The following is a 16,757-nucleotide window of genomic DNA, read 5'->3' as shown; positions in this document are numbered from 1 at the left end:
GGGGGCCGCTCCGTCAGTGCGACCAAGGAAGTTGTCTGGACCGCCAAAGCATAATCTTTGTGACGTTTAATTTGGACGCAGTAGATGTGGAACTCCGCGCCTCCGCGGTGCCGGTAAACAAATCCCGTGGCCCGTGGCCCATGCTTGCCGGGAAGTATAACTTCGATTGGCCAAGCATAAAGCAATGATCAGCGGTGGATAACTTTTGCGGGGAAATGCCTCATGGCAAGCTTTCATTAGTTGAACGATTTGGGATTGTATTCTAGCGGTTTGTGGGAGACCGCTCAGGCAGCTATAAAATATTACTGTACCGTGATGTCCAAGTCTATCACCAGAACACTATAATATATAACACCAACTAGGTCCTATCACTCATATCGCAGAGATAACTATATTCACTTAAAGATGCTGCGTGATCCTGAAAATAGACCTGTGAAAGTAGCTAACTGCTCTGGCTACCATGGTGTGTTCATCGATTTTTAGTTTACTAAGTTTACAGACGCTGACTGCCTGCTTAACTAGGCGACCCAGCGTATGAGATGTACCGCCAAGCGACACTGGGCGACGTCGATTTTATCACCGGTGACTATCTTGCGGGTACGCTTCTCAGTAACCATTACAGGTGATTGTCATAAGCTAAGTGTGAGAACAGAAGTCAACTTGGCCAAGAATGCCGAGGCCTGGCGCGCCGGTAAACATCCGGGCTACGAGGAAACAGCCTGGCAGGGACTACAGCAAACAATCGACGTTATCGCAGAAAAGGGCATCCGCGTAGTAATCAACGGGGGGGCTTTAGACCCTAGAGCTCTTGCGTTGAAGGTTGAGGCTTTAGTAAGTGGCTTTTGCGATCACCAAGCAAAGAAGCGCAACTAATTTGCTCGCTGCAGACGGTTGCGAAGCAACTTGATATACGTGTGGCTTATGTATCAGGGGATGATTTATACTCTCAAGTCGGGCCTAACATGCCCACCAGCAAAGAGGAATTACAGCACTTGGATTCTGGAAACTCCTCTATTGTCCCATCGAGGTTGACATATGCGTTTATGGATACAGCCGATGAAAAGCCAATCCCCATGACATCAGCTCATGCATATCTTGGGGCTCGTGGTATCGTCGAGGGCTTGAGGCGTGGCGCACAGATTATCATTTGTGGGCGTGTTGCTGATGCCAGTCCCGTGATTGCAGCGGCCTGGTACTGGTACAACTGGAGCGAAACGGACTATGATAGACTTGCTGGGGCACTTATTGCAGGTCACCTAATTGAATGTTCGGCATATGTCACCGGGGCCAACTTCGCTGGCTTTGACAAATATCCGCTTGAAGATCTTATCGCTCCTGGATTTCCCATTTCTGAGATTGAGAAGGACGGTACTTGCATCATCACCAAACACCCGGGAACCCAAGGAGTTGTGAACACTGACACAGTGAAATGCCAATTCCTGTATGAGCTGCAGGGAAACGTCTACCTGAACAGTGATGTTAGTGCGCATATTGGTGATATCGCTGTCGAGGATGTTGGCAAGGACAGGTACTTATTGATAACCCCTCGTTTTATACGGGCTCTAACAGTAGACAGAGTCCGTGTATCCGGCGTCACAGGGTCACCACCGCCTCCCACTACCAAGCTTGCAGTTTTCTACCCTGGCGGGTATGAGGCAGAGCTACTTTTGAATGCAACTGGATATGCTACTACGCAGAAGTGGGACCTCCTCGAGAAACAAATCCGTCATTTCCTCCCTGAAGGTGCCGCTAATGACCTTGAAACACTCGAATTCCAGAGGTAAGCAGACTTCAAGCAGCAGTTTCCATCTGGCCATAGCTTTGCGAGAGCAGACCACTGAATCAGCCCATAGAGTCGGGGTTCCCGATCCAAATCCATCCTCCCAGCTAAAGAGTACCACATATATACGCATCTTCATTGCAGCTCGCACAGCACAAGCGGTATCAACCGTCACAAAGGCACTGGGCCAAATCTCACTGAAACACTTCTCCGGTATGTACCCCATATCCCATCAAATGCGCAAACAAACTCACCAATGAACAGGCTTCCACGCATCCTCAGACATGCGCACAGCCTTCCCACGCCCGTTCATTGCATACTATCCCGCCATAATCAATCAGTCCGACATCAACGAACAGATCAATATTCTAGACGGCCAATCCAAAACCACATCCTTCGACATCCCGCGCCCAATTCAATACGAACCCCTGCAGCCACGCGAAAGCTACGACCCTGTATCACCAACTGTATTCAACGGCCCAACGAAGGAGATCCGCCTCGGAGATATCGCACTTGCTCGATCGGGCGACAAAGGCGCGAACCTCAACTTTGGTATCTTTGTGTCCAATCCGGCCCATTGGGAGTGGCTCCGGTCGTTCATGACTATCTCGCGGATGCGGTATCTTCTCGGCGATGATTGGGATGACTCGTTCTCGATCGAGAGGGTGGAATTCGCACATATCCATGCAGTGCATTTTGTCATATACGGCATCCTGGGCCGTGGGGTCAGTAGTTCCAGCCGGCTGGACGGGTACGGGAAGGGATTTGCGGATTATATCCGAGATAAGGTGGTTTCAGTTCCTGTTCAGTTTGACGTGAGACGATCAACAAGACTATAAGTATGCACAGAGTATGTACAGAGAATGAATAACTGGTTTCTTCAACAACTATCAAAATCCAACAATAGTAACTATATAATCCCCATCCCCACATCACAGACTCACCACCAACCAACTCCAACCCTCACCTGAGATCTAAGAATCCTTCTTCCGATTCTCAATTAAACCCCTTTTCGCCAGAACCAACTCCTCCCTCTCCCACATCAATTCAACAGCAGCACCCACAGGCCCTACAAAAACACTTAACAAAACCGCCTTCCCAAACAGCCCTAACCACCCAACGCTACCATACACCCCCCTCTGCGCAGCGGCATAAAGACTGCCCGCCCAAACCAGCACTCCGAGGGATCCAATAATATAATCCCACCTAAGGAACGCATGAACCCCATGCCCGACACTCGCGACAGTCCGAACAGGATCTTCCCATGGAATCGGGACCTCAAACACCCGTCCAGGATGGAGGGCGTCGACAAACTCCCCATTAAACATATCAGGGACGAGAACAGATCCCAGGGAAATAATCCACGAGACGAGATGTGTAAGAGCTGTGTTACCGAATGCGAATGCGTAGACCCATCTCAGGGAACTGAGGGACTTGCGCTCGCTGGTTGGGGTTATCCTATCTGAGGATGTGAAGGGGGCGATGATGGTGTAGATGAGGGTGAGGAGGATGGAGACGTAGGCGGGCCAGGGCTGCCAGATGGCGATGAAGATTTGTTTTAGGTCGAATGTGACGTGCTCTGAGATTGGGAGGATCAGGAGCTGGGTGGGAACCATGTAGCCTAGGATGAAGACGAAGGGAAGAGTGTTTGTGATAGCGCGCGGGATGCGGAGGTTGTCGGGGGTTGGGTTTTTGGCTGTTTTGGAGGTTGTGAGGTGGAAGAAGCAGTAGAGGGGGGCTGCGAAGGCGAAGGTGAGAACTTGGGCTGTTAGGCCGAAGATCATTGGGCTTTTTGTTTCTGTTAGCTTTGGAACTCAATGAGAGGAGAGTTGGGTAGAGGAGCGGTTAGGGTGAGTATTACAATGCTGCGATCGTCCATGCATTGCCCTTTCGCCATGCTTCGAGGGTAATAAGCACCCAGGCTGAGCCGAATGTTCCGGAGAAGGCGATTGAGTGGAGCAGCAGTGATGGGTTGCTGCCATCTGTTGTTGGCCAGAAGAAGGCCGTTAGAGTTGTCAGGAGATGGTCGAGTGGTTCGATGCCGGTGTAGATTGTGCGGAGGGGCTCATTGGCTCCGGGGAGGGCTCCAGATGCGATGTACTGCTCGCCTAGTGCGCGGAGCCCATTTATGTCTGCGTAGTAGAAGATTGCGTAGAAGACGAAGAGGCTTAGTGAGGGGAGAAGGACTTTGGCGACGGCCATTTTTGCGGTCCTCCAGTTGGTGATGGATAATGCTGGAAAGTGCTGAATTGGGGGGGGTTCAATGTGTGAACGGTTGAGGGTATTTATGTCTACAATATTTAGTTAAATGTGAATACGTGATGTGCCAAATCTATTTCCTAATACGGTAGCTGTTGCGAATAATGCGGAGGAACTAAGTGTCGATCTCATAAATAGGGCTTCTTGTACTTTGTATACCGAGGTTTCGGAACTAACATATGACCCCGAACTCGTGTGGTTCACATACATATGTTCAAAGTATTATGACTAAAAAAAAATGAATAGTAATCATGCCACAAAATTCCTCAAGTACATACGTTAGACGAATACTTCGCTGTCTGTAGAATAAGCTGTACACTAACGCTACTTGGACTGGCCAACTGGTATATGTTCATCTGCAATTTGAAATAATAATTGAATCAGCAACTGCATGCATCCCCAAGCACGCTACATCGACGACCATACAGTCGACTGTCACGCGTTATACCCTTCCAACGCCGCATAAGCAGCCTTCACATAATCCCCCGTCCGCTCATTGCCAAGGATACTCATGCCCATCTTATTCATCACATACGTAAAAGTCATTTGACGATCGAGATCCATAAGCGCAAAGGACCCTCCCCATCCTCCCCAGAAGGCCATCTTGCCCGATGGCATCCAATCCACGGTACCTAGCATATCAATGCCGAAACCAAGTCCCCACGCGATACTTAATCCGATCACCTGGTCTGGGCCACTGGCCTGCACCTCGAATATTTTGTCAATTGTCTCAGGATTCAAGAACCGCTTCCCGTCCACAGTGCCATTCTGCGTAATGATGGATAAAATGTCATTGGCCCCGCGTGCGTTGGTAAAGCCACCGATGGATCCAAGACCACTGCGACGGAACGCAGGCTCTTTGGGCGCGTTTGGATTAGCAGGACTACCAGTCATAGCACGATACATGATACTGTTGGGGTCTAACCCGGAGAGGTCCATCTTCGCCGAGGCAGGAACCATTTCTGCGATACGATCCCATTCTTCTTCTGCCACGGGGAGATGGAAGTCGGCATTACGGGGAACAGCCAGCTCGTCGTGCACAAACTCACCCAGCGTTTTCCCCGTTATGCGATGGACTAGCTCCCCAATGAGATGCCCCTGGGAGCAAAGGTGATACCCGTGTGCCGTGCCGGGTGTCCACCAGGGTTTCTGTTGAACTAGGTTTTCGGTCGCCTGGGGCACATTAAGCAGGGTGGCCTCGTCGATCGGGGGATCGAAGGATGGCAGGCCAGCCGTGTGGCTCATAAAGTGTCGAACCAATACACCCTCTTTACCGTTAGCAGCAAACTCCGGCCAGTATTTAGCAACCGGGGCATCTGGATCGACCAGGCCACGATCGATGAGAAGTAGCATGGCCAAACCCATGACCGCCTTGGTCATTGACCAGACCGATACAATTGTATTCTCGGACCATGGCTTCGATCGCGCTGCGTCCGCGTAGCCACCGCAAATATCCACGACGGTCTTTCCCTTGACCCTGATGCAGATGGAGGCGCCAAGCTCTTTGTCGGAGGAGATGTTTTGCTGCAAAATATCGCGCACGGACGCGAACGCCGGGTCGCATATGCCACTGACCTCAGCCATGACTCGTAATGACTGTATGAAATGTTCGAGATCACTAGAAACAGAAGAGAATCTGGTTGCAAGGTATGGTTTCTTTGAATGCTGCTGTGGTAGTATTTATGCTTTTCTTTGACCTCGTTGAGGGGTTTAGGTTCGTATTGTGAGGAGCTAAAACGTTTAGTGCTTATTTTATGAATCAGTGCGGACGAGACTTCAAGTCATGCTTGCGTACTGGGTGGGTAAGTGGACCATTCATATTCTTTGACGGTCTATCTCGGAAGTTGTTAAGCTGACATATCAAATAGTTACGACATCGTATTGACACTTAAGCACTAGAAGATAATATTGACCAGCAGATTGATTCCTATTATAAGAGAAGTATCAGCAGTCTACTTATTGGTTACTTTTGTGGTATAACTTCTGACAAGGTCGAACGAGGAGACAAGGCTATGCACCAATGAAATCTCCCAAATACAGACGAACCAGAAAGTCTAATAGAATATTTAATCAAGGTTTAAATGAGATCTATTTGTAAATGTATGCAAAGAGTCTCATCTAACCGTTGGCATCTTGCAGTATTGGAGGAGATAAGATGATGTATTATCCGTGGCTATCTGTTGAGGTTATTCGCACTCTCCATGTATGTAAAGCGAGCAACTCTGGTATGGGGCAAATGCCAATATCAATGCACCGCGTCTCACCAGCTGTACCAGCCTTTCACCACTAATTTGGTCCTGGATTGGAGATTGTAATATAGGTATCGGTCAACGACCTAAACTGCTGGTCAAGATCGTCATATCCATGGATGAGATATGCTTATGATATTGTCCACGCGAACTAGAATTAGATTCGGCAACCTCTTATGACTGACTCTGGACTCGAAACAAACATGCCGATTCTTTTGTATGATAGGGTGATTTCCAGAGGACCAGACCACCTTTTTATACGCTTAATAATAGTACGGGATATGAAACCGCCGAATGGAAATATCACTTCGAATACTCCAGGAACAATGCCCCGCATGTACCCTAGCTGGTGCTGCCACTATACCTTCAGTAGCAAAGGCGGGTGAACTCGAAAAAAGGAATTGTGGTAAAACTGGATGAGAGCCGGGCTACTGGCGATACTGCAAGTTGAATATTCTAAGCGATATCATGGGGACTATAGATCGATGTTAGACTAGATTTTCAGTTCGGGTTCTTTAGTTGAATTAACCCAAACCTGCCCCGAACCCTGTTAAATACGCTAACCCACCTACAAGCCCTTGGTTAGATTCTATACTAAACCTCGCAGCATATATACTTCTAGTAGATTAATGCAATTATAGACTAAAAACCTCATCCCTCGCAGGTTCCATAAAGTTGGACCCCACCATGTGGGGTTTCCGGTGGAAGCTGGGTGTGTTTAGGAACGTTCTTTGTGGTTGACAGGGCGATATTGCTAGACAGCTGCAGCGAAGAGGACGTCAATGTTGTAGGGATGTTGGGGAATATCATTGGGGGTACATCTTTTACAACAGTCTCCAGTTGTATCGATGACGTCACGCACCCATCAAACCAGAGTTGATGAGCGTGGATAGATGAGTGCTGGAACCACAATGGTTTAGAAGGTTAATGAACCCATGGATCGATATATATTGACGAACATCCTCATGGCCACCCCTCGCGCATTAACAACTTGTACACCATACGACTTCTAGGGGAGATAAAGCCGATCAATCCAAAGATGTCATCAACCTGCAGTTCAAGTAGCAATCTGTCTGAGATTCCCACCGCCCATCCAGAGCATAGTCCGGCGTTCGAATGCGTTAGACCATCAACGCTGAGCCGACGCTCCACCAATGTTGAGCTCTCACGAATCGAGTCGCTTCGTCTGACACAGCGGTCGACCGTTGGATCGACAGCTGGACCAGCTCCAAGAGATCAATGGCTACCATTTGGCGGCGGAAAGGATTATCCTCCGTTGCTGCCTGACCCCGAGAAATATGTCGTAGAATTCACGGGAGAGGACCCAATGGATCCGCATAACTGGCGTATGAGTACCAAGTAGGTAAACACCATGCTCAGGGGCTCGAGTCGATCGTCTAAGCCGAATGAGTAGGATTCTTTTGTCCTGTATTCTCGCGTATGTCACTTTCGTGTCCTCTTTCGCCAGCGCGATCTTCTCTTCGACAGTCGCCGCGACCAGTGAGGAATTCCACGTTAGTACGGAAGTCACGACATTAGGTGTGACGCTCTATGTCTTAGGTTTCGCTGCCGGACCAACATTCTGGGCCCCAACTTCAGAGCTGGCCGGCCGACGATGGCCACTGACTGCGGGTGCCTTTGGGGCGAGCATCTCCACCATTGGGACAGCAACAGCTAAAGATGTCCAGACGATCATGTTGACCCGGTTCTTCGCTGGGTTCTTCGCCGCTAGTCCGTTGGCCCTTGTCCCGGCAGTATTCGCCGATATTTACAATAATCGTCATCGCGGCGTGGCTATCGCCATGTTTGCCATGGCGGTGTTTGTCGGGCCATTCGCATCCCCATTTACGGGCGGATTCATCACCATGAGTTACCTCCACTGGCGATGGACCATGTATATCGCCGCCATTATGGGTTTCTTCGGATCGGCGTTGTTGCTCTTCTTCTTCCGAGAAACCTATGCGCCCATGGTGTTGGTGGAAAAGGCATCCATACTACGACGCCAAACTCACAATTGGGGAATCCATGCGAAACAAGACGAGGTCGAGATTGATTTCAACCAACTGATCACAGTTAACTTCAGTCGGCCCTTCCGCATGTTGTTCACGGAGCCTATTGTGTTCTTGGTGACGCTGTACATGTCTTTCATCTACGGGCTGATGTATGCGTTGCTGGGGGCATATCCCGTCGTATTCCAGCAGATCCACGGGATGAACTTGGGAGTCGGGAGCCTGCCGTTCATCGGGCTAATCATCGGCGAGTTTGCTGGGGGTGCTTACACTCTCCTCAGTCAGTCTACATATACGAAGAAATTAATGGCTAATAACGATATCCCCGTGCCGGAATGGCGACTACCCCCAGTAATCGTGGGCGGAATCGCCTTCACAGTAGGCCTCTTTTGGTATGCACCTACTCTGCCCATTGTTTTCTCAACATTTTGACAGAAACAGGTTCGGTTGGACAGGCTGGACGAAGAACATCCACTGGATGGCTCCCACGGCATCTGGGCTTTTGGTGGGGTTCGGTATCTATTGCATTTTCCTGCAATGTTTCAACTATCTGATCGACTCGTATCTGCAATTGTAAGCATTTCCCTTTATCTAAGCCCGATAACGCCAAGTAAGCAGCAAGGCTGATAGGACAAGTGCCGCTTCGGTCTTCGCCGCCAACACCATCCTCCGGTCCGCCGTCGGGGCGTGTTTTCCGCTCTTTTCACGTCAGATGTTTGTGAACCTGGGTGTTCAGTGGGCTGGAACGCTGTTGGGCTGTCTTGCCGCTATCATGATCCCCATTCCATTGGGATTCATCATCTGGGGCCCCACGTTGCGACGGAAGAGTAAGTTTGCGCCGACCGCGGCAGTTTTCGAGGAAAAGTCGGGGTAGTCGCTGCAGGAGTTCGAGATGGAAGGAGAATGTCTGGATGAGATGTTTTCTGCATAATGCACCCCGCACAGTAAACACGGTAAAATCCCAAGGGCAATATCATTCTGATGGCACGTTCCGGACTTGCCGTTCACAGTAAAGAAAACGGTAAAATTTCCGTGGCGCCAAGAGAATTAATCTCGCGTCCCTCGAGAAACCCGCACGGGTAGAGATAAAAAAACTTCCTGCGATAAGCTGCAGAGCTGTGGACCGAAACGCAAAAAATCGGCGAGACCCGCGTGTGTCTCATGAAACCTCCACTCCAGCACCAAATAGGTATGGTCCAACCGCTCGGGGTCCATTAGTTGCATTGCTGATTCGATCCTTGGACCGGTCGGCAAGAGAACCGGACATCTGACTGGCATTCCAGTCCCTTAAGTGGCTCCTATACGGTCATTGCCAAGATGACAGTCACACGAGCCACTGATAAGCACTTGAGGCGAATGAAGGGTTTACGTAGCAATTTTTTTTTCCTTTTTTTTTTTTTTTTGGCCGGGATTGGGCCCCTCCATGGGTGGAATAAAAACCCGCCTTCTCCGCAAGGTTTCTTGAATTTTTTGTGTTAGGCGTTGCCTCAACTATACCCCAGGCTGAGACGCCTTTTCTAGTCCGTCAACTTCAAACCTAGTCAATATGGGTTGGATACATCGTACCAATCTCAAGGTGGCGCGGTCGCCTGTTGGGCGATGGTTCCGTCTGGAGAATTCCGGCCATGTAAGTCATGATCTTGTGTTCGGTATGAGGTGAGACCGGTGGGTGATTTCTAACAAGCACATAGCCCCAAGAACGAAAGGGAAGCTTCTTCTTTACCGAAATTCGAGCTGGATTGGCGACCTTCTTCGCCATGGCGTACATTATTAGCGTCAATTCCACCATTACCTCGGATTCAGGCGGCACGTGCGTATGTCCTCCAGAGAGCTGGGCCGACAAGTGCAATTCGAACACCGAGTATCTGCTATGCGTGCAGGAAGTTAAACGGGATCTGGTCACCGCCACAGCAGCCATTGCTGCTCTGGGAACGTTCTTCATGGGTTTGTTGGCGAATTTGCCTGTAGCGTTGGCACCTGGAATGGGCCTGAACGCATACTTCGCATATACAGTGGTTGGGCATCACGGGTTTGGAATGATCCCATATCGCGTCGCGGTGACAGCGGTGTTTGTAGAAGGATTTGTCTTCTTAGCCCTGACACTCATGGGAATCCGGCAGTGGCTGGCCCGAGCATTACCTGCATCGATTAAACTGGCGACGGGTACCGGTATTGGCTTGTACTTGACGCTCATCGGACTGAGCTATAGCGCTGGAATTGGTCTGGTCACTGGTTCGACGGACACTCCGATGGAACTTGCCGGATGCCATTCTTCCATGCGTGATGCTACCACCGGCATGTGTCCTGCTAGTGACAAGATGCGCAACCCTGCCATGTGGGTTGGTATCTTCTGTGGTGGTGTCTTGACGGCAATGTTGATGCTGTACCGTGTCAAGGGTGCAGTCATTATCGGTATCCTGTTGGTTTCGATCATCTCGTGGCCCCGTCCGACACCAGTCACGTATTTCCCGCACACGGAATTGGGAGACAGCAATTTCGATTTCTTCAAACAAGTGGTAACCTTCCACCCGATTAAGCATACGCTCGTGGCGCAAGAATGGGACCTCTCGGGACATGGCTCGCAGTTTGGATTGGCGTTCATTACCTTCTTGGTGAGTTGGTTCTGTTATCACGTGTCGCGCAGGCGGGGCTAACTGGATTGAATCAACAGTATGTCGACATTCTTGACACTACGGGTACCCTCTACTCTATGGCGCGCTTCGCTGGCGCTATTGATGAGCGCACTCAGGACTTTGAGGGCAGTGCTTTCGCCTATGTACGTATAACCGTATCCGTCTCCGCTTGAATTGATATTGACAGATGTTTACAGATGGTTGACGCGATCTGTGTTTCTATCGGTTCGCTCTTTGGTAGTCCTCCCGTGACAGCCTTCGTCGAGAGTGGTGCTGGTATCTCGGAAGGAGGTAAAACTGGTATGACCTCGTGTGTGACCGGCCTCTGTTTCTTCATCGCTGTTTTCTTCGCTCCGATTTTTGCCTCGATTCCTCCCTGGGCGACCGGCTGCACCCTCGTCATCGTCGGTGCCCTCATGTGTAAGGCTGCCGCCGAAATCAATTGGAAGTACTACGGTGATGCCATTCCAGCATTCCTCACGATCGCCATTATGCCTTTTACCTACAGTATCGCGTACGGCTTGATTGCTGGTATCCTGAGCTACATCTGCATCAATACGATGGTGTGGATCGTTGAAAAAGCGAGCTTTGGACGGATTGTGCCTCCGAACAAGGATGAGAAGGATGCATGGACCTGGAAACTCCCTGGTGGTTTCTTCCCACCTTGGGTCAAGAGAGCTGCGAGGGGGAAAAAGAAGTTCTGGCAGCCAGATGAGGAAAATGAAGGTGTTGTGCCAGATGGGTCTTTGTCCAGCAATGACCGTGGTGAGAAGTCCGGGTTTAAGAGCAAGAGTGGTGTCGTTTAATCGGCTGAATTATAAAGAATCGTTCATCGTGTATAGTAGAGCATATATATATATATCTATCTAGTTGGGTGTGGAGTACTTCCGCTCCTCCGAGCATCCGTCTAAATTAATTTGATCATGGTTCATGCGAGGGCACTAGCTTTCTAGTATTTGTGAAAAGTGTTTTAAGAATATAGGTCATTATTCAACTTACAACAATCACTTTGTAACTTAAATCAAAGCTTGTCGGTCTTGTTGTCTTATATTTAGGGCTTTCGGCATCCCGTCAACAGTTGTTGGGAAGAACCAAAAGAATTGGCGATTGGATCCAGTCGAGGGAAAGGATTTGATTGGCGGAAACTATCTTCGAGAATGGCTTGTAAGACTATTGTAAAGTATTTTCGTACGAACGCGTCCCAATTTACCCCAATGTGGTATAGTCGAGTGTCAGAGCCACCCGACACTTGTGTAACTTACGGTAATCCTGAAACGTCCTCTATGCGGGGAAAGTGCGTGCAGTTCCGCCCACCAATTACGCCGACGCGCGAGTGAGGCGGAATTTCTGGTATCCAATTCCATGCTCTGTGATTTCATCCCTTCATTGCTTTCTTTTCCCGCTTCTTCTCCCTTTTTCGCCCTCAAGGCCGTTTTTCTCCGCTCTCATCATGGATTGATGTCTGTAGAACATCATGACAGACTCCAAACGACGGCTGGCACCCGCGCCGCCCGGTACCCCGGGTGGCAATGATGCTCACCCACGGAGGAAAAATGTCGGCACAGCGTGTTCAGCCTGCAAGGCTCGCAAGCTCAAGGTATTATTTCGTTCCCTGTAATAATAGCTCTCGGTACTGACATGCGTAGTGCACCGGGACTGCACCTTGTGCGAACTGCGTCAAAAGCCGCCTCGAATGTACCCTCGATCAGACTCTCGATAAACGTCGCCGCGGAGCCTTAAAACGCAAGATTGACCAACTCGAGGAGAAGGAGGATCTTCTTTTTCGCCTGGTCAGTGTCCTACGAGAAAGTGGCAACCGGAGCACGATTCCCTTACTCAATTTGATTCGAAGTAATGCCTCGCTGCCGGAGATCCAATACTATCTCAACCATCAGGTGCCCGAATCTGAACTGGCCCTTATGCCCGAGCTCATTGAGGTGAGTCATGAGGTCCAGCGATTACAAGACGCGGACTCGCGATCAGTGCGTCGGATCCTGGATGCGAAGCGATTGTCGGGTCAACCCTTGTTTCAGGTCCCCGCGAAGCCCTGGACTAGCGTCGTCTCGGACAACGATTTTGTTTCGCATCTCATCTCCCTGTGGCTCACCTGGTTCCATCCTTTCTCTAATTGGGTTGATCGTGATCGGTTTATCTACGATATGCAAGCGGGGTTGCTGGGGGCCAAATATTGTTCTCCGTTCTTGGTCAATGCAATTCTAGCATATGCATGTGTACGTTGTCCCCCGTCTGTGTCCGGGGTTGTGTTCTGTGTAATAACGATCGCAGACATACTCAGATTATCCCGAAGCGTATGCTGTGCCTAGGGATGTGTCGACGAAAGGTGCCCACTTTTACGATGAGGCCAAACGGTTACTGGACAAAGAGGAAGGGAGAATCAGTCTCCCCACCGTTCAAGGTATCGGTGTGCTATGGGCGCGGTAAGTACTTGCGCTACATACCATCGCAGAGCGACAGACTGATAAATAAGCAGTGCTTGTATGATCGGCCAAGACCGCCAGGCATGGATCTATCGAAGCCAACTGGCCTACTCAGCCCACGAACTGTCGCAAAAGTACACAGTGCTCGCATCGACAGTCAACGAAGACGAAATTCGCATGGCCCGGGTAGTTAATAACACCAGCTGGGGTTTATTCAATAACGCCACGTAGGAACCCAGACTCCTACAACAGTGGAGAGCGATGACTGATCTAAGCTAGGACCCACGCCTTGTTATACGAGAAGACACCGACAATAAAGCCGCCGCACCAATCATCTTTCTTACCGGTGAATCATGAATTGAATCAGGACGAGTGGCATCCGTATCCAACACCCGCGGACGGAACGCCGTCGCACAAGACCTGTCTGTTCAACGAGCTTTGTTCGTTGAATCTAATTGCATATGACGTCACCGACTTTTATTTTCGCAAAGAGGCGCCTCGTTCCCGTACAGACATAGAAAAAAAGACTTCCGAATTCCACAAACGTCTCACTGAATGGGCGGATCGGCTACCACAATGCCTGAAGATAGGGAAGGACACCGAAATCCCGCACATTCTATGTCTACAGTGAGTTGTTTACCGCCCGGAACTAGGCAGAGCAAGACCTAACCCGTGTAGTATGTATTACCACGCCATTCTGATCGCCATCTATAGCCCTCACAGGCTGTCCCGCGAAAAACTTATGCCATACACGAATCACGACACAATCAACCCAGCACAAGCCCTCACCACCTGTTTATCCTCCGCCCGTAGTATCGGCCACTGGGTACAGATGTACCGAACCACGTGGGGCCTTGAACACATGCCCATCTTCCACATCCAGTGGATCCAAGCGGCACTGTTCATCCTCTTAGAAAACCTGCAGAAGGCCGACAACTGCGAAGCGTTCATCATCCTCAGTATTGCAGCGAAGGCATTCTCGCGACGGTTCGAGAAGGCCAAGCGCCTCCTACGGTCGCTCCAGGATGCGGCTCGAGAGTTGAGGGTTAATTTACCAGTGGAGGTAGCTCCATTGTTCATCGAAATAGATGGTCAATGGTGTCTGCATCCGGTGCGGATTAAAGAAGAGACGAGCGATACCACAAGCGGTGACGTATGATTCATGATCGACTCTTTTAAGGTATACGGTGTTTTAGGCCCGGGATGATACTCATCGCAACAGATAGAGACCGCGTAATGATATATACCATTCTATATTTAATATATGTATAACATGAGCGTTTAAAGTACATTCCTATATAGCAATTTTCATAACTTGGAAAAGAAAAAACACATGTTATATCCAGACAAAAAAAATATAAAACACCGAAAGACGTGTAGAAGCGAAAAATCATAACTCATAACATCATCAATAATACTATACTCTATACCCAATACCCGATATCCACAAAATCCAATATCCAAAAATCCAATCAACCCAATCAAACCTGCTCACTAGCATCCCTTATACGTCCCCTCCCCAAGAACCCCAACTGCGCCCGATAATGCCACAACGCCCAGACCACAAAGGTCGCCAGCGTCAGCGGAATCGTCACGGCCCAATAGAGCCAGAACTCGTGGGACATCTCCCACGATTCTTTTGCGCCTGATTGGAAGTCAAAAAAGTTGGACCCGAAGATGCCCTAGGTCATTGTTAGGTTTTTTTTTTTTTTTTTTTTCTTTTCTTTCGCTACAATTGTAGTGTCATTTAGAAGAGAAAGAGTTTTCGGGGGAGGGGTTGGAAGGGTGGATTAGAGAGAGAGAGGAAAAGGCGAATCGAACGTACGGAAACGAATGTCCCCGGCAGATAAATCATACCCATGAAGCTGAGGGTTTTCATGACCATGCTGTCGTAGCGGGTGTTACGACTCATTTCATGGGAGACGAGGGTATTTGCCTGTTTTTAGTTAGCATCTGATTGAAGCATTATGGGTCTTTCCTTGTATGTTAAATCAGATGCACCATTAAAAGGCAAAGGAGAAGAACAAGAAGGGGAAGAAAAAAATAAGAAATGATGAATAAATGAGGGAAGGGGGCTGAGAAAAAGAAAGAAAGAGAGAGAGGAGTAAATAACATACAAGTTGAATCTCGCTAGCTAATCGATCAGTTAGAGTCCTTGACCTAGTTCTAGCCGAATGGATTTCTTTCGCGACGAAGGCCAATTTCTGCCTCGTCTGGAAATACGTGCCGCGGACGACATTATTCTGTCCCAGCACGTATTCCGGAAACTCATCTCTCCAGTGTGAATGCTCGATAAGTAACCTGTTCATGGTATGCTCCGCTACCTCCATGGTCTCGTTCAGATGCACAGCATGGCGGGCGCTATCGTTGAGGTTTTTGAGGAACTTGGGCAGGTTCTCGCTGGAAGCATTTCGGATCTGTTTTCCTTAGTTTAGGGTCGGGTAAAGAAGGTTGGAGGGACTGTAGGCAGAAAGAAACCTTTTCTGTTTCCCGGATGACATTTCGTTGTTTCCAAAAAGACCGGTTATATAAACTCGCCATGATGTGCCCGAATACCGCATGCCAGATGTACGGGTTTCGATCTCTCATATCCCGGGTGGGAAAGTTCTGTTCAAGCTGCTTGCGTTCATTATCAGGGACATCAACGAAGACAATTCTTTGTTGATTAGCTTGCAGATCCCAATTGATGAAGACGGATGCCTGAATCCAGTGATATTCGCCCGGTTGCTCGACTATTTTGATTTTGAACAAGGACCATGAGACTAGCATTCCATATTAATTCTCTTACACCTGGGGGTCGTAGCTACAAGGTAGAACTCACCATGGTGGGTGATTGCGTGTCCGGTAAAGCCATATTCAGTGTGAAACGAGGAGTTCAGGTCCGCTCCGAAAGTGTTCCGGAAATCAGGAGGAAGGCTGAGATGGGAGTCGTATTCCTCCAGCAATTCATGTTGAGCAAAGCTATAATATAGCACGAGCATTAGTCTATCGTATTTCGATGAGCAGTTTGACCTTTTATAGATACATACATGACCTGGGTAGAGGAGCGTTGAGATGACTGCGGTTTGTTAGTGGTCAAGTGCCAATATTGAAGGTAGGAGGAAGGTAAACAAACACTCAAAAATGCTCCTAAGTCGACCACCTCTTGCGGTCGCAATATATCGGTGCCTAATGCCTATTAGCACTTTCTCCAGAAGGTAAATGCAAAGTTAGGGCCGGGTCATACCAACATCTTCAAAGATGGTGACTTCGGGCGGCTGCGGCGTGTCTACGGAGCTGAGTTCCATCGTGAGAGCTGCTCTGCTAATAAGCCCCGAGCTTACCCCAACATGAAGTGGAAAAAGAATGGGATCAAAACGGTGACTAATGGGGATGTTATAACTATGGGC

The 16,757-nt window shown here is 49.2% G+C and overlaps 7 protein-coding genes across 7 annotated transcripts; 4 read left to right on the top strand and 3 right to left on the bottom strand.

Moving 5' to 3' along the window:
- Positions 1-405: 405 nt before the first annotated feature.
- On the top strand, positions 406-2,697 carry BDV38DRAFT_296221 (acyclic terpene utilization AtuA family protein; the record flags this gene model as incomplete). The annotated part of the gene is made up of 6 exons (XM_032062887.1): positions 406-463; positions 523-597; positions 653-831; positions 888-1,780; positions 1,854-1,993; positions 2,045-2,697. 6 exons carry the CDS (start codon positions 406-408, stop codon positions 2,617-2,619), a joined length of 1,920 nt encoding a protein of 639 aa, XP_031917605.1. The 3' UTR covers positions 2,620-2,697.
- Positions 2,698-2,742: 45 nt separating this feature from the next.
- Positions 2,743-3,612, bottom strand: BDV38DRAFT_237070 (uncharacterized protein). The gene has a single exon (XM_032053539.1). It carries the CDS (start codon positions 3,562-3,564, stop codon positions 2,755-2,757), a length of 810 nt encoding a protein of 269 aa, XP_031917604.1. The 5' UTR covers positions 3,565-3,612; the 3' UTR covers positions 2,743-2,754.
- A 698-nt stretch (positions 3,613-4,310) lies between these two features.
- BDV38DRAFT_237068 (serine hydrolase domain-containing protein) lies at positions 4,311-5,706 on the bottom strand. The gene has a single exon (XM_032053537.1). The coding sequence runs from the start codon at positions 5,621-5,623 to the stop codon at positions 4,475-4,477; it is 1,149 nt and encodes a 382-aa protein (XP_031917603.1). The 5' UTR covers positions 5,624-5,706; the 3' UTR covers positions 4,311-4,474.
- A 1,101-nt stretch (positions 5,707-6,807) lies between these two features.
- Positions 6,808-9,171, top strand: BDV38DRAFT_296219 (MFS transporter; the record flags this gene model as incomplete). The annotated part of the gene is made up of 4 exons (XM_032062886.1): positions 6,808-7,647; positions 7,703-8,689; positions 8,739-8,870; positions 8,934-9,171. Exons 1-4 carry the CDS (start codon positions 7,328-7,330, stop codon positions 9,169-9,171), a joined length of 1,677 nt encoding a protein of 558 aa, XP_031917602.1. The 5' UTR covers positions 6,808-7,327.
- A 525-nt stretch (positions 9,172-9,696) lies between these two features.
- On the top strand, positions 9,697-11,906 carry BDV38DRAFT_237065 (NCS2 family permease). Its single transcript, XM_032053536.1, has 4 exons — positions 9,697-9,924; positions 9,989-10,909; positions 10,969-11,073; positions 11,128-11,906. Exons 1-4 carry the CDS (start codon positions 9,844-9,846, stop codon positions 11,734-11,736), a joined length of 1,716 nt encoding a protein of 571 aa, XP_031917601.1. The 5' UTR covers positions 9,697-9,843; the 3' UTR covers positions 11,737-11,906.
- A 419-nt stretch (positions 11,907-12,325) lies between these two features.
- BDV38DRAFT_296217 (putative C6 transcription factor) lies at positions 12,326-14,527 on the top strand (the record flags this gene model as incomplete). Its single annotated transcript, XM_032062885.1, has 6 exons — positions 12,326-12,527; positions 12,577-13,161; positions 13,217-13,368; positions 13,422-13,595; positions 13,648-13,995; positions 14,047-14,527. The coding sequence occupies exons 1-6, from the start codon at positions 12,405-12,407 to the stop codon at positions 14,525-14,527; spliced, it is 1,863 nt and encodes a 620-aa protein (XP_031917600.1). The 5' UTR covers positions 12,326-12,404.
- Positions 14,528-14,688: 161 nt separating this feature from the next.
- On the bottom strand, positions 14,689-16,757 carry BDV38DRAFT_189183 (uncharacterized protein). Its single transcript, XM_032052233.1, has 8 exons — positions 16,595-16,757; positions 16,484-16,536; positions 16,398-16,426; positions 16,190-16,329; positions 15,847-16,130; positions 15,486-15,785; positions 15,194-15,304; positions 14,689-15,050 (listed from the first exon to the last, which is right to left on the bottom strand). The coding sequence occupies exons 1-8, from the start codon at positions 16,653-16,655 to the stop codon at positions 14,850-14,852; spliced, it is 1,179 nt and encodes a 392-aa protein (XP_031917599.1). The 5' UTR covers positions 16,656-16,757; the 3' UTR covers positions 14,689-14,849.

The sequence above is a fragment of the Aspergillus pseudotamarii genome, assembly GCF_009193445.1.
Source record: "Aspergillus pseudotamarii strain CBS 117625 unplaced genomic scaffold BDV38scaffold_7, whole genome shotgun sequence".
In the NCBI taxonomy this organism is placed as follows: Eukaryota; Fungi; Ascomycota; class Eurotiomycetes; order Eurotiales; family Aspergillaceae; genus Aspergillus; species Aspergillus pseudotamarii.
This window is presented reverse-complemented; position numbering and strand designations above follow the sequence as displayed.

What these genes read in the sequence shown, in the direction of transcription:
- BDV38DRAFT_237070 (XM_032053539.1), bottom strand. Translation starts at nt 3,564, where the DNA reads ATGATCTTCGGCCTAACAGCCCAAGTTCTCACCTTCGCCTTCGCAGCC.
- BDV38DRAFT_237068 (XM_032053537.1), bottom strand. Translation starts at nt 5,623, where the DNA reads ATGGCTGAGGTCAGTGGCATATGCGACCCGGCGTTCGCGTCCGTGCGC.
- BDV38DRAFT_237065 (XM_032053536.1), top strand. Translation starts at nt 9,844, where the DNA reads ATGGGTTGGATACATCGTACCAATCTCAAGGTGGCGCGGTCGCCTGTT. An exon ending in GTCTGGAGAATTCCGGCCAT is followed by an intron (nt 9,925 to 9,988) that starts GTAAGTCATGAT and finishes ACAAGCACATAG; the next exon opens with CCCCAAGAACGAAAGGGAAG. An exon ending in AGGGCAGTGCTTTCGCCTAT is followed by an intron (nt 11,074 to 11,127) that starts GTACGTATAACC and finishes AGATGTTTACAG; the next exon opens with ATGGTTGACGCGATCTGTGT.
- BDV38DRAFT_189183 (XM_032052233.1), bottom strand. Translation starts at nt 16,655, where the DNA reads ATGGAACTCAGCTCCGTAGACACGCCGCAGCCGCCCGAAGTCACCATC. An exon ending in CGCTCCTCTACCCAGGTCAT is followed by an intron (nt 16,330 to 16,397) that starts GTATGTATCTAT and finishes GCTATATTATAG; the next exon opens with CTTTGCTCAACATGAATTGC. An exon ending in TGCCGGGGACATTCGTTTCC is followed by an intron (nt 15,051 to 15,193) that starts GTACGTTCGATT and finishes ACAATGACCTAG; the next exon opens with GGCATCTTCGGGTCCAACTT.